Genomic DNA, 16,157 nt, shown 5'->3' with positions numbered 1-16,157 from the left:
TCAGAACGCCCTCTCCCACCCCCTCCAATCGGAAGAGTGCGCGCGCTGTGACGTCACCAAGCAGAACAAACGGGGCTTTCTGCTCCTCCTGGTTCCCAGATCCGAAGGGGGCGTGGCCTATGAGGAGCTGGGTTCGGGTGCTCTCAGAAAAGGGTCCGTGTTCGCCTCTGCAGAAATGAGCCTCGGATTTGGGTTCCCCCTTTTCTTTTGCGCGGCCCTGGCTCTCTCTGGGCTCTGCTTGGGCCCAAGGCCTGCCTTCGCCCACGCTCCCAGGCCAGCCGAAGCTCAGTGCGAAGGTGAGGGCCAGGCATGCCTTCAGGAGGCGAGGTTGTCGCCACTATAATTAGCCACTCGCATGTTATTAATAGGCGCATGGCCTGGCTTCTTTCTTCAAGGCACCTCTTGGCTCTTCAGCTCCTTCTGTTTGCTCACAGGCTGCGTCTCCCCTGCCCAATATCCCAGGATCTGGTCCCAGGTTATCTGCTTGTACCCGATTATCAGGTCCCTTCTACACTGCCATGCAATCCAGAGGATGAAATCAGATAATGAACATTATCTGCTTTGAACTGGATTATATTATTGTTATTAAACTTTATTTGTACCCCGCTAGCATCTCCCAAAGGACTCGATGCAGCTTACAAAGGCCAAGGCCTCAATACACAACATAACAATACACTTAAAGCAAATTAAAACAATTAAAGCAGTATTAAAACAACAAAACCACAAGCAATAAAGCAATATTATTATTATTATTACTTTATTTGTACCCCGCTAGCATCTCCCGAAGGACTCGATGCAGCTTACAAAGGCCAAGGCCTCAATACACAACATAACAATACACTTAAAGCAAATTAAAACAATTAAAGCAGTATTAAAACAACAAAACCACAAGTAATAAAGCAATATTATTATTATTATTATTACTTTATTTGTACCCCGCTAGCATCTCCCAAGGGACTCGATGCGGCTTACAAAGGCCAAGGCCTCAATACACAACATAACGATACACTTAAAGCAAATTAAAACAATTAAAGCAGTATTAAAACAACAAAACCACAAGCAATAAAGCAATATTATTATTATTATTTGTACCCCGCTAGCATCTCCCGAGGGACTCGATGCGGCTTACAAAGGCCAAGGCCTCAATACACAACATAACAATACACTTAAAGCAAATTAAAAACAATTAAAGCAGTATTAAAACAACAAAACCACAAGCAATAAAGCATTATTATTATTATTATTATTATTACTTTATTTGTACCCCGCTAGCATCTCCCGAGGGACTCGATGTGGCTTACAAAGGCCAAGGCCTCAGAACACAATACAACAATACAATACCTAAAGCAAATTAAAAACAGTTAAGCAGAGTAAACAGTAACAATACATCGAAACAATTATTAAAACTGGGCCGGCCAGAGTAGTGGGTACAGGATTAAAAGTGCTGATGTGGTGGGAGGAATATAGGATTATAAAATAAATGCAGTGTGCGGTGTGCAGAGATCATGGTTCTACTAAAGTGCTTCTGGGACTTGGTATTGAGGTTCCTAATCTGAAAAGGCACATCAGAACAGCCAGGTTTTCAAATTCTTTCTGAAGACTGCCAATGTAGGGGCCTGTCTAAGATCTTTGGGGAGGCCGTTCCAAAGTCGGGGGGCCACCACAGAAAAGGCCCTGTCTCGCATCCCCACCAAGCGCACTTGCGACGCAGGCAAGATCACGAGCAGGGCCTCTCCAGATGATCAGAGTGAGCGTGTGGGCTTGTAGACAGAGATGCGGTCACGCAGGTAGGGTGGTCCCAAACCGTTCAGGGCTTTGTAGTTAAGCACCTGCACCTTAAATTGGGCTCGGAAAATAAACGGCAGCCAGTGGAGCTCCTTAAACAGGAGGGTTGACCTCTCTCTGTAGTGAGCCCCAGTTAACATCCTGGCTGCTGCCCGTTGGACCAGTTGGAATTTCCGAGCCGTTTTCAAGGGCAGCCCCACGTAGAGCGCATTACAGTAATCCAATCTAGAGGTGACCAAGGCATGAACCACCCCGGCCAGATCAGCCTTCGCGAGGTACAGTCGCAGCTGGCACACAAGTCTCAGTAGTGCAAAAGCTCTCCCGGACACCGCCGACGCCTGAGCCTCAAGCGTGAGTGATGAGTCCAAGAGGACTCCCAAACTGCGGACCTGTGGCTTCAGGGGGAGTGTAACCCCGTCCAACACAGGTAGCCACCCTATACCCCGATCCGGTTTACGATCGACCAGGAGGACCTCTGTCTTGTCAGTATTGATCTTCAGCTTGTTCCTCCTCATCCAGATAGACACAGCGGCCAGGCACTTGTCCAGCACCCGAGAGGCCTCCTTGGAGTTAGGTGGAAAAGAGTAGTAGAATTGTGTGTCATCTGCATAGAGGTGGCACCCAACTCCAAAACTCCGGATGACCTCTCCCAGCGGTTTCATGTAGATGTTAAAGAGCATGGGAGACAGAATATGAGTCAACACTGCCATATAATACAGTTCAAATCAAATAATCTGAGATCAGATCCTGGGACCCCTTCAACACAGCTGAATAAAATCCCATATCTGCTTTGAACTGGATTATATGAGTCTACACTGCCATATAAGCCATTTCGAATGAAATAATCTGGGATCAGATCCTGGGGTCACTTCCACACAGCTGAATAAAATTTCATATTTTCTGCTTTGAACTGGAATGTATGGATATCCCAGTTCAAAGCAGGTATTATGGGATTTTCTGCCTTGATATTCTGGGTTATATGGCTGTTTGGAAGGGGCATGGGATATAGGGCATTGAAGATCCAGCCACAATCTGCACCATCTCTGTGTGTGAATACACTTCTATGGACTAACACATCTTCAGTGTTCTGCATGTCATGATTTGATGAGTTGGCCTTTGGCTTGACTCCCCCAGAATGCATCACAAAAACTCAGGTGGTCAATGTCTTGCTTGTGTAGTTCATGAGTTTTGTTTGCTTCCTTCCCAATGGGCTGCAATTTTAAACCACAGTTCAGCAAAATAATATTGTGAACCCCGCAAATAGATCTCCAGACCAATTGCTATCCAGTTTCAAAGTCCATTATTCTGTGTTGTACATTGCCTCTGAATAGAGAAACCTGGCCTGGCACTCCTGAATTGACTCATGATACTCAATAGCATGTTTTTGTTTTGTTTTTGTTTGTTTTTTTTTTAAAAAGCCTGAGCGAACATACTGTTCTACAGTAGATAAACTCAGGAGCCCAAGATTTGATCGTACAATTTGAACCCATCCCCTGCAAAGGGTGCATCTGCAGCTGTAGAATTATTGCAGTTTGACATCATGTTAACTGTCATAGGTCAATGCTACAGAATCATGGCATTGCAAAATACAAAAAACTGCTGAAATCAATAAAACTGATCAAAACGGCACCGTGTTGAATGAATTCACCACTTACATGCAAGAAGCTGGTTAATAGGCAAAAGAGTCTCCTGATACATGTATGCCTTTTGTCTCCTGGTATAATGTTATTTGAAAAGAGACTGGAGAGAGATCACCTGGTTTGAATTTCTGAAAGTGGAAACAACAAAGGTCCTTTGTTTCATCAAAGGTCCATCAGGTCCAAAGATCTTAAATTCTGAGTTTATATGGGAGAATGTGTCTGAGATAATTTAAAAGTCATGTAGAGCTTTGTAGGTCAAAACTAAAATTAAGCCCCCCTTGTCTTATAAAATCTAGATTTTCTGATTTGAACTGGATTATATGAAAGTGTAGAGTCATATAACCACTTCAAAGCAGATAATGTGTATTATCTGTTTTGATAATCTGGATTATATGGCAGTGTAGAAAGGGCCTTAGAATTACTAGGTTCTTGTGGGTTTTTTCGGGCTATAGAGCCATGTTCTAGAGGCATTTCTCCTGACGTTTCGCCTGCATCTATGGCAAGCATCCTCAGAGGTATGAGGTCTGTTGGAATTAGGACAATGGGTTTATATATCTGTGGAATGGCTGGGGTGGGGCAAGGAGCTCTTCCCTGCTGCAGTTAGGTGTGAATGTTTGGCTGATCACCTTAGAATTGTGCCTGGAAACAATCCAGTGATCAGTGACACTGTTGCAAGGTTAAAGATCTCAACAAATTCCTTATAATTAGTCCTAGTCAATAAAATACCTGTGAATATAGATTGAAATATCATGGTGCTTCCTGTAGATGGCACAAGGGGATCACAGAATCATGACTTCACATGTTTTGTAGCAAAATGTACTGCCATGTGCAGGTCTTTATTACAAATTACTGAGTTGCTTGCAGCAACTGAATAGAAAGTGTTAAATGATATGATACATTTCAAAAACAGAAAAAAGAAATTGAGGTTAAAAGCTCCCCCCCCCCCCCCCAAAAAAAACCCCAAACAGCTGAAATGCTATACATGATCCAAAACTTGACATGAAGATTAGTTCACCAAAGGTAAACAAGTTGACATAACGCCCTTCCACACAGCCATATAACCCAGAATATCAAGACAGACAATCCACAGTATTTCCTTTGAACTGGATTATCTGAGTCCACGCTGCCAGTTCAATGTGGATTTTATACAGCTGTGTCGAAGGGGCTGTAGATAAGGCCATGCATACAACTCCACAGTTAGTAGTCAGTCATAGCCTTCATTCAAACCACAAGTGGTTATAATGAGGAAGAGAATTATGCACATGTGCCAGTTATCAATTAAAATGGTAAAACGTTTTACTGAACTACATTGAGGTGGAATTATTCCCATTATGAAAGTGTGTCATAGTAAGACATTTATTGACACCCCAGAGAAATTGCTGATCCAAGCTGAGAACTAAATGGTTCTGGCCCAGATTACATGTCCAAACATATCTCCTACTATGAATGATCATGAAGATCATCTGGAGAGGCCCTGCTCTCAATCCCACTGCAGTCGCAAACACAATTGGTGAGGATGAGAGACAGGGCCTTCTCAACAGTGGCTCCGAGTCTGTGGAATTCCCTCCCCAAAGACATCAGACTGGCCACCTTCCTCCTGTCCTTTAGAAATTCAAGTCTTGGCTGTGGGACCTTGCATTTTACCATTGAGCAGCTTGTATGAAGAAGACATAAGCAATTTCGAAGTGACAATGAATTGACCTGGACCCGAATTTTAATTGGCGTATTTTAACCATGTTAACAACACTTTCAAAAATTCATTATGAATGGCAGTTCCTAATTGGTTATGTCATAAAAATCATCAATAATGAAATAATAATGAAATTTTGAAAGTTTTGAGAGTTCTGAAATTTTCATCACCATAACTTTAGTAACACTGTAGAAGCAAAGCACCAGTGCCCCCTAGTTTTCATCACCATAATTTTAGTTTTGTAAGTACTTTAGAACCATTTAGAACCATGGATTGCACATGCCTACTGCACAGTGAAACTACTTCAAATCATATCTGTAACTGGATTGATAGGCAATGTACCTGTATGCTGAATACATGCAGTTTGTGAGTAAACCAACTATGTTACTTTTAAAGAAGTCTGCCTATTTTTGTCTCTTGAGAGCATGATTTAAACAAAAATGTTTTAAGGGGGAGTAGATGTTTTGAGTCAACTGAAATAACACTTCTGACACTGCTGTTTTTTGTGCATTAGCATATCTTTGTTCCTAACAGTTCAAAGAGATATCTAGGTATATCAGTCTAACAGCTGAGAAACCTAATTGCCTTGCATGAGTACTTGTGGATATTTTCCACTAAGGAGAAGATTGACACAAGCGAGTTTTTAACTCTTCTCGGGAAGATCATACTTTACAAAAGGTTATGATCTCTAACAAGATCATGCCTTTCTAAAGCTTATGATTAATCCAAATAGTGTGGATGCCAATTAATCTCCAAAAGGATAACACTTCCAAAAACCTGTGAAGACTCCTGATTTTCCCAAATTGTTTTAAATATCAATTTTCCAAAAGGTTATGCAGATTTCTATTTTCCAAAAAGACTAATTCAACTAGAGAAGGCAGTGGTAGCCGAGCACTTGATGAACCAACCTGGACACAGAATATTACTTGAGAATAATAATAATAATAATAACAACAACAGTTTATTTATACCCCGCTACCATCTCCCCAAGGGACTCGGTGCAGCTTACATGAACACATGTAAGAACGCATATTATTTGAGAACACAGAAATTTTAGACCACTCTAACAACCATGTCAGGCTACATAGAGACGACATAAAGAAGCCACTGAAATCCACAAGCATGCAAACAATATCCACAGAAAGAAGGAAACCATGAAAATGAACAAACACAGAATCAGGACAGGAAATAATGAACACTTCTCAGAAACAGGAGAACTCCAGAATGCAAACAACCAAGTGCCAGTTAACACCTCCCAAATAAAGGATGCCTCTAGGCAACAACAACTCTACCTCTTTGCAGATAACCTCACTGATTGACTTTGCAGCTTCATGGCTACTCAATGCTATTCAAGCTTGCTAATTACAACATTCACACTTGATTTAAACAGACAAGGATTCTTTCTCCCACCCTGGACATTCCAAATATATATATTCCACTTGCTTCACTGGCAACATAACATCTGAAGATGGCAGCCACAGATGCTGGCAAAATGTCAGGAGAGAATGCTACTGGAACTTGGTCATACAGTCCAGAAAACTTACAACAATCCAGTATTCCGGCCATGAAAGCCTTCAACAAGCAGAAGTTGTTGGGCTATTGTTCTCCCTATATTTCACTATTAACTATACTGGCTAGAGTTGAAGAAAAAGAGTTCAAGAAATCCAACAAATTCTGTAATGCTAGGGGATGATCTGTATAGCAGTGAAAATGACAGGACTCAGAGTACTCGGAATAAAAATAAGTAACCGGTTGTGATGAAGCATTGATTTTTAACTGTAAGTTAAGCATAGTTATGTATATGTGTTAATAATAATAATAATAATACTTTATTTGTACCCTGCTACCATCACCCCAAGGGACTCGGTGCGGCTTACATGAGGCTGAGCCCTAACACAACAATACAAGCAATAATAACAACAGTACAAGCAATTAAAAACACATAGACAATAAGATACACAACATTATCAATAAAACAACACATAATTTAAAACAGTGGGAAGGCCAAATGTAGAGTTAAAATTGGAAATAATGCTGGGACATGAACGGAAGGTGATACTGGTGTTTGTGGAAGGGCATACGAGCAGACTTAAAGAAATGTAAAGTGCTTTGGAGGACAAAGTGCTATGGGGTCATTATTCCGGGAAGGCACACTGGAACAGCCACGTCTTCAAGTTCCTCCTAAAGACTGCCAGAGTTGGGGCCTGTCTGATGTCTTTAGGGAGTGAGTTCCAGAGTCGAGGGGCCACCACTGAAAAGGCCCTCTCTCTTGTCCCCACCAATCACGCCTGCAATGCTGGTGGGATCGAGAGCAGGGCCTCTCCGGATGATCGAAGGGATCGTGTGGGATCGTATACAGAGATGCAGTCATGCAGGTAGGCAGGTCCCAAACCATTTAGGGCTTTGTAGGTAAGAACCTGCATCTTGAATTGGGTCCGGTAAATGAATGGCAGCCAGTGGAGCTCCTTGAACAGGAGGGATGACCTTTCCCTGTAAGGAGCCCCAGTTAACAACCTGGCTGCCGCCCGTTGGACCACCTGAAATTTCCAGGCCATTCTCAAGGGCAGCGCAACGTAGATTGCATTGCAGTAATCCAGTCTAGAGGTGACTAAGGCGTGGACCACCTTGGCCAGATCCGCCTTCCCGAGGTACGGTCGCAGTTGGCGCACGAGTCTTAATTGTGCAAAGGCCCTCCCAGCCACCACCGACGCCTGAGCCTCAAATGTAAGTGAAGAATCCAGGAAAACACCCAAACTGCGGACCTGTGACTTCAGGGGGAGTGCAACCCCGTCCAGCACAGGTTGCCACCCTATACCCCGGTCTGGTTTACGATCGACCAGGAGGACCTCTGTCTTGTCGGGATTAATCTTCAACTTGTTCGTCCTCATCCAGACAGCCACAGCGGTCAGGCACTCGTCTAGCACTTGAGGGGCTTCCTTAGAGTTAGATGGAAAAGCGTAGTAGAGTTGTGTGCCATCTGCATAGAGATGGCACCTAACTCCAAAACTCCGGATGACTTCGCCCAGCGGTTTCATGTAAATGTTAAAAAGCACGGGAGACAGAATGGAACCTTGCGGGACCCCACAGGTCAAAGGCCAGCGGTCCGAGCAGGCGTCTCCCAGCTTCACCATCTGGGATCGACCCTCCAGGAAAGACCGGAGCCACGACAGAGGCGTACCTCCAAGGCCTATCTTGGAAAGGCGTCCTAGAAGGATACCATGATCGATGGTATCGAAAGCCGCTGAGATGTCCAAGAGAACCAACAGGGTCACACTCCCCCTGTCCAGCTCCCTACGGAGATCATCCACCAAAGCGACCAAAGCCATCTCGGTGCCATGGCCAGGCCTGAAGCCAGACTGTGACTGATCCAGGTAATTGATGTCATCAAGGAAGCCCTGGAGCTGAGCAGCAACCACCCGCTCCAGCACCTTGCCCAGAAAAGGGAGGTTTAAGATTGGTCAATAGTTATTTAAGATTGTATGTATGTATATATATATATATGCTTGTATGTACGTATATATATATATGCTTAGATGGTTGAATATTATTATATGTATGTGTTCAGGAGGTAAAAGACAATTATGGATGTACATAAAGGGTTAACCATTTAGAAATGGCCGAACTAGGGGGATGGAACCAAGCTCAGCACTCTGAGTTAGATTGCCACGAAGAAAGGGGTGGAGCTGCACTTACTAGAAGCAGACATTTTGAGGCTTTAGTCCTTTGGTCATCGAGCCAAAGGGAAGGTGTGGTGAACCAAACTAAGGGAAAGCTTTCAGCCTGAGTTATTTAAGTCAAGGGGACTTATTTAGGTTTGTGGTTTAGCTGTGTGCTAATAGAAGAAATCCCACTGGGAATCTTTACTTCAGCAGGAAGCTGAAGGGAGACAAGGGCATTAGCTGACCTTAGTTAATATGTCAAATAAGGAAACATATTTAGAAGTGCAACAACTAAAGAACTCGCTGGTGAAGTAAAAGACATCCTAAAGTTATATCAAGATTTGCTGAAACTGTAACTTGTAAAGCTGTATACCTCAGGAGAAGAGAACTCTGAAACCATTAAGACCCTTCCACACTCCAAATAAACTTATTCTTGTTTTAGTAACTCAAGTCTCAGTGTACTATTTAGAGCCCCCGGTGGCGCAGTGGGTTAAACCCCTGTGCCGGCAGGACTGAAGACCGACAGGTCGCAGGTTCGAATCCGGGGAGAGTGTGGATGAGCTCCCTCTGTCAGCTCCAGCACCTCATGCGGGGACATGAGAGAAGCCTCCCACAAGGATGGTAAAAACATCTTGCCCTCCCCTGGGTAACGTCCTTGCAGAGGGCCAATTCTCTCACACCAGAAGCAACTTGAAGTTTCTCAAGTCGCTCCTGACATGACAAAACAAAAACCTAAGGTAAAATGAGACCAAATTTTATTTAATGCACAGATCTAAATTTAGTTGTTATTCCCAACTTGAGGAGCCTTGTTTTTTTTTGGGGGGGGGGGGGTTTGTCGTGTCAGGAACGACTTGAGAAACTGCAAGTCACTTCTGGTGTGAGAGATTTGGCTGTCTGCAAGGACGTTGCCCAGGGGACGCCCGGATGATTTGATGTTTTTATCATCCTTGTGGGAGGCTTCTCTCATGTCCCCGCATGAGGAGCTGGAGCTGATAGAGGGAGCTCATCCGCCTCTCCCTGGATTCGAACCTGCGACCTGTCGGTCTTCAGTCCTGCCGGCACAGGGGTGCCACTGCGCCACCAGGGGCTCCTAGGAGCCTTGTTAAATCTATGGGACATAAAGAAATGTTTATTTAAGAAGTACCTTTCTCTCATTCATTCATTCATTCATTCATTCATTCATTCAGTGTGTCTCATCTAAATTAACAATTTGAATTTAGTCTTTTTAAAGCAACAGCAACAACAAAGCGAATTGTAAACATCCATTGAGGATTGGCATGTATTTCTAGCACTTCTACCAGCAATGCAACCAATTTATGAGCAAAGGAACCCCACATAATATTTAATACGATGTGAGCCTCTTTGAAGAGTTTTAGCTGGAAATGGATATGAGTGTTCTATTTCTTACACAGTAGCCATGAAAATGAAATATTAAATGGCTCTGTTTGTGGAGCTTTGTTTTCTATTTCCAGTCTATTTTCAAAATCCTCAAAAAGCTCTTCTCTTTCTATGGGGCAGAGTTTCTGTACCCCTAGCAATAGGAAAGTACTAGTAGGACCATTTTCAGATCTGATATGCATATGCTACAAAGATGGTGAGACAAATCCTGGCGGGGAAAAGAGGTAGGAGGAAAAGACCTGCACTGCAAAACAATTTTTCGTATGTGAAGCAGATGTCTTTATTTTTTATGGAATTCTAATACCGGATGCAGTAGACTACATTTCAGAGGAAGGACCTGGTAAGAATGTTTCTTGCCTAAGAAAGCCATATGAAAATCATGGGGTTGTCATAAATTTGAGGGTGACCTGAAGGCACAGACATGCACACGCAATGGCCCCTTCTACACAGCTGTATAAAATCCAGATTATCTGCTTTGAACTAGATTATATGGCAGTGTAGCCTCAGGTAATCCAGTTCAAAACAGATAATATGGATTATCTGCCTTGATATTCTGGATTATATGGCAACATGGAAGGGCCCAATAATAGATCCCTATCTGCCAAAGTTGACTTAGGTTTTGTTTTTGGGGTTTTTTTGAACATGTAATTTGTATTTCTTTTCTTTTTCTTTTTACAGTGTGTCAAGGCTTTTTGGAAAATGTTTACAATTCTTTGAAAGAAAAGCATTCAGATTTTTCTGTGGCCTCTATAGAGAATGAATTAATCAGGAGCTGCATGAATACGAAAGGAAAAGAAAACCGCTTGGTATGACATTATTATTATTATTATTATTATTATTTTCATTATTATTATTATTATTATTATTTTACTGGCACAAAACCACAGTACGTCACAGCAAACGAGATCTATATGCTGGAATTCATATCACAAAATCACAAGTCAAACACTTTCCAAGCGTCTAGAACTGTGTGATGTATTTTCAAATGATGCGTGCAGATCCAAGTAAGGTGGCCTTTTGCAGTTGACAAATTGTGATTTTTGTCAATGTTTATTGTTTCCAAATGCTGGCTGAGATCTTTTGGCACGGCACCCAGTGTGCCGATGACCACTGGGACCACCTGTACTGGTTTATGCCAGAGCCTTTGCAGTTCGATTTTGAGGTCCTGATAACGGCTGAGTTTTTCCTGTTTTTTTCCTCAATGTGACTATCACCTGGTATGGTGACATCAATAATCCAAACTTTTTTCTTTTCCACAATCATGATGTTTGGCGTATTGTGTTCCAAAACTTTGTCAGTCTGGATTCGAAAGTCCCACGGTATTTTCGCGAGTTCATTTTCAACTGCCTTTGCAGGTTTATGATCCCACCAGTTCTTTACTACTGGCAGGTGATACTTGTGACATAAGTTCCAATGAATGATTTGGGCCACAGAGTTGTGCCTCTGCCTGTAGTCTATCTGTGTGATTTTCTTGCAGTAGCTGAGGATATGTTCAATGGTTTCATCAGCTTCCTTGCACAGTCTGCATTTTGGGTCATCAGCTGATTTTTTAATCCTGGCCTTAATGGTATTTGTTCTGACGGCTTATTATTATTATTATTATTATTATTATTATTATTATTTTACTGACACAAAAACACAGTATGTCATAGCAAATGAGATCTATACGAGATCTACATTTTATATCGATATAAAATTATTATTGTTGTTGTTATTATCATCATCATCACTCCACTTTTCTCTCTTGATTGAGACTCAAAAGCAGATTGTATTCACTCATTTTTTTCTTAAAAATTATTATTTATTTATTTACTTTATTTATATACGGTTTTTCTCAGCCCTCAGGCGACTCAAAGCGGTGAACAACATCACGAGACAAGTATAGGGCAATTAAAAACAATTGTAACATAAATCATTAAACATCCGTATAACAATCATTAGCGCCTCAACAGTAAAATCAGAATCCAGTCTCATCATCCATTCTTCATATTCCTATGTTCAATTACACTGTTTAATCAAATGCTTGTTCGAACAGCCAGGTCTTCACTTTCCTCCGAAACGCCAGCAGGGAGGGGGCCGCTCTGATATCTGCAGGCAGGGCGTTCCACAGCCGAGGGGCCACCACTGAGAAGGCCCTATCTCTCGTCCCTGCCAAGCGCATCTGTGATGCAGGCGGGACTGAGAGCAGGGCCTCCCCAGATGATCTTAGTAAGTTCATAGGAGGAAATGCGTTCGGAGAGGTAAGTATGGCCAGAACCGTTTAGGGCTTTATAGGCTAATGCCAGCACTTTGAATTGTGCCCGGTAGCAAACTGGCAGCCAGTGGAGCTGGCGCAACAGAGGAGTAGTATGCTCACTGAGTGCCACTCCTGTTAGCAACCTGGCTGCCAAACGCTGGACCATTTGAAGCTTCCGAGCAGTCTTCAAAGGCAACCCCATGTAGAGAGCGTTGCAGTAGTCTATACGGGATGTAACCAGAGCGTGGACTACCGTGGCCAAGTCAGACTTCCCAAGGTACGGGTGCAGCTGGCGCACAAGTTTTAACTTAAAATAGTTTGAGCTGTGAAAACCTGAGAATTGGAAGGGGAATGCAATTGACTCCTAACCACTTTCGGAGAATTGGGGTTGATCTAACAATATCACTTCTCTTTTGTAGTGCTATTACCTTGGGGCCACAAACGATGCCGCTACCAAGATTATTACTGAAGTCAGCCGCCCAATGAGTGCTCATGTACCTGTGACAAAAATCTGTGAGAAGCTCAAGAAAACGGACATTCAGATTTGTGAGCTCAAATATGGTATGACGTGATCCATGTGCAAAAAAAATTAAAATTTAAAAATCAAGAGCAAAGTGAACACAATTGCTCTGTTTATGAGTTGTTTTTAAAATGTATGCAGCATTATTTATTTTTAAAAACATTTGTTTTGGGCTACAGTGATTAGGATGTACTTTGGTTTTTCTATAGGACAGAGAAGTCATATTGAAATGATGGCTTGGAGCACAACTATTTTCAAATTAATTAATTTAATTAATTAAACAGGAAATAACACTTGCAAACTAGGAACATATTTTCTTTATTATTGTTCTTATTGTTATTCAGAGGTAGGATGGCTATCTGTCAGGGCTGCTTTTTAAAAAAATAATTTTTATTGATAAATTTCGGGAGGGGTATGAAATGGGTAGCGAAATAGGATGAAATGAAATAGGATCTGCTTTGATTGTGCTTTTGCTGTTTGGCAGAAAGAAGGGGGTGGGACTAGATGGCCCTTGGGGTCAACCAAAGGAAGAGGAGGAGGGAAGGAGGCATCGGGGGGCTCTCCCTTTGCCGCCATTCCACCGATCCCCCCCTTCCCCATGTTGGAAGAAGGAAGGAAGGAAGGAAGGAAGGAAGAGAGTAGAGGGAGGTAAAACATGGTGCACACAACACAGAGGAGGGAGGGAAGCCCCTAGAAAGTACATGAGACAGAAAGGAACACAACATACTGCCAATCTTCTCTGTGATCAAAAGGTAATAGTGGAGCTTTCTCTCTGAGTGGCATTTCGGCAGCGCCCAAAAATTGCCTAACTGTATCATTTTAAAGCTGAGAATGACGAATACCATCACACAACAGACTTGACCATTTTGCCCATCTCTATCCGGATAATTTGCAAAAAAAGCCACTTGCCAAACAGCTTAGAAAGCATCTGAAGAGACAACCCTTTGCAATTCTTTTTAAACCCCAAGAGATCTCTGTTCTGGTACAGCTGTACCAGGAGCTCCAACTTTATTTGCTTTGTATTAAATGTTTGATTGCAGTCCTAGGTTTCAGGGACTCTGCAGGAAGGTGGCTTCCTTTGGTTGCAGTCATAGGGCAAGTCACCTGTCCATCATCGTTAAGTTTTGGTCCCGCCCCTTGCTCAGGGCAATTGGGAAGGGAAGGGAGCCATTTTTTAGTTAGTCTCAGCAAGGAAAGCTAATGTACAGGATGTGTGCAAGATTCCCCTGTACAAAAGCTTCAACCCTCAAGATTTCCGGGGAAAACAGTTTTAAGAGCATCCAAGAATTTCCAGGAAACAGCCCTAAAGACCAAAGAACTCCAGCTAGAGGACATCTAAGCCTTTACTGGTAGGTTCACTCGGCGTTCGAGAAGCAGTTAGACCTGGTAGTGGAGCCCACATCAGTAAGGGTTAGATTACAGTCAGCCTGAGAGAAGTTAAAAAGGGGATTTTCCTTTAAAGAAGAAGTTATTGAAGACAGTTGCCTGTCCTTCGTGGGCAAGATTAGGAATTCACCAGTTGCCTAAAAGCTTGGAATCATTTGCTTAACTTTACTGAAGACAAAAGAAGTTTCTGTTTGGTTGTTCATTAATAAAGGACTTTGTTGTACTTCACAAACCATCTAAAGACTATTTGTGGTGAAAACCCTCTGAGAACTTCTCTTTAGGCCCCCTGGCTTCCCGCTGGGTAAAGGTTGCATGTCCTGTTCTAAAGGAAAGTCTTTACAGGCCCAGCGCACGGCAGAACAATCTCTACTGTAAATGTGATGAACATAGTAGATTGCCATTTCTTAAGTGGGTGATTCAATAGTATTTAATGAATGTGATGAAGTGGCAGAACATCTAATGCAGATTTTTTTTTTTGTTACAGAAAGAAAACTTGACTTAACATCAGTAGACCTCTCCAAGATGAGAGTGGCTGAGTTGAAGAAAATCCTGGATGGCTGGGGGGAAGTGTGCAGAGCTTGCATTGAAAAAACAGACTTTGTGGATCTGATTAAGGAGCTTGCACCAAAGCATGCAGCTTCGGCATCCAGAGCTGACCTTTAATGAAATTGTTCTTGATCCAAGTATATACCTATCTAATACCTGGTGTTACATCCTGAAACCTAAGTGAAAGTGAAGACATGGTTTGACTTAACTAGTAAGAACAATTCCAAGAAATTGGTATTAAATACATGTTAAATGAAGCTTAAGAACATTTCTATGGCAAAAGATTATGGCTGAAATAATATGGAAGATTGGAATAATACATATTCAAAAAATGAAAGTTCTTCATTTTTAAAATGAAGACATTAATTACTAGCTTTTCAAATAGTATCTTGAGATCAGGGATGGGAATTCTCATAGACAGTATGTGTTCTGCTGCCGCTGGGCCTGTAATTGGTTGGCTTTAAAAACAGGATGTGTAACCTTTGCCCAGCGGGAAGCCAGGGGCCTAAGGAGAAGTTCTCAGAGGTTTCCACTACAAAGAATCTTCAGATGGCTTGAGAAGTACAACAAAGTCTTTTATTAATGAACAATCAAACAGGAACTTCTCTTATCTTCAGCAAAGTAAAGCAAATAATTCCAAGCTTCTAGGGAACTGGTGAATTCCTAAACTTGCCCATGAAGGACAGGCAACTATCTTCAATAACTTCTTCTTTAAAGGAAAAACCCCTTTTTTAACTTCTCCCAGGCTGACTGAAATCCAACCCTCACTGGTCTGGGCTCTGCTACCGGGCCGAACTGTTTCTCGGACGCCGAGTGGACCTACCAGCAAGACAGTGGATATTCTCCAGCTGGAGTTCTTTAGTCTTTAGGGCTGTTTTCCTGGAAATTCCCAAAGCTGAGGGAATGCTTCCCTGGAGTTCCTTAGGAGTCTCTTAAAGCTGTTCTCCCCTGGATTGCTTTCCCTTCTGTTTCTGTTGGAATTTCTGTAACCCTGGAAATTCTTAAAGCTTGAAGCCTTTGTACAGGGGAAGCTACACACATCCTATACAAAAGCTAACCTGGCTGAGACTAACTAACAAAATGGCTCACTTCCCTTCCAAAGCCCAAAAAGGGGGTGGGACTAGGGAACCTAATGATGATTGACAAGCAATTGACCCAATAACTGCAAAGTAAGTAAAGCCATCTAACTGCAAAGGCATAGAACTTTAAAATACATGCAGTAATCAACAAATAGCAAGGTAAGCTGGAGCTCCTGGTGCGGCTGTACCAAAACAGTATGCTGTCCACAAAAAACTTT

The 16,157-nt window shown here is 42.4% G+C and overlaps 1 protein-coding gene across 1 annotated transcript; it reads left to right on the top strand.

Annotated features, from left to right (window-relative positions):
• Positions 1 to 104: 104 nt before the first annotated feature.
• On the top strand, positions 105 to 15,197 carry CDNF (cerebral dopamine neurotrophic factor). Its single transcript, XM_060776166.2, has 4 exons — positions 105 to 296; positions 10,851 to 10,978; positions 12,828 to 12,969; positions 14,799 to 15,197. The coding sequence occupies exons 1-4, from the start codon at positions 176 to 178 to the stop codon at positions 14,975 to 14,977; spliced, it is 570 nt and encodes a 189-aa protein (XP_060632149.2). The 5' UTR covers positions 105 to 175; the 3' UTR covers positions 14,978 to 15,197.
• The last annotated feature ends 960 nt before the right edge of the window (positions 15,198 to 16,157 follow it).

Source organism: Anolis sagrei, chromosome 5 (assembly GCF_037176765.1).
Source record: "Anolis sagrei isolate rAnoSag1 chromosome 5, rAnoSag1.mat, whole genome shotgun sequence".
In the NCBI taxonomy this organism is placed as follows: Eukaryota; Metazoa; Chordata; class Lepidosauria; order Squamata; family Dactyloidae; genus Anolis; species Anolis sagrei.
This window is presented reverse-complemented; position numbering and strand designations above follow the sequence as displayed.

What these genes read in the sequence shown, in the direction of transcription:
- CDNF (XM_060776166.2), top strand. Translation starts at nt 176, where the DNA reads ATGAGCCTCGGATTTGGGTTCCCCCTTTTCTTTTGCGCGGCCCTGGCT. An exon ending in AGCCGAAGCTCAGTGCGAAG is followed by an intron (nt 297 to 10,850) that starts GTGAGGGCCAGG and finishes TTCTTTTTACAG; the next exon opens with TGTGTCAAGGCTTTTTGGAA. An exon ending in AAGGAAAAGAAAACCGCTTG is followed by an intron (nt 10,979 to 12,827) that starts GTATGACATTAT and finishes TCTCTTTTGTAG; the next exon opens with TGCTATTACCTTGGGGCCAC.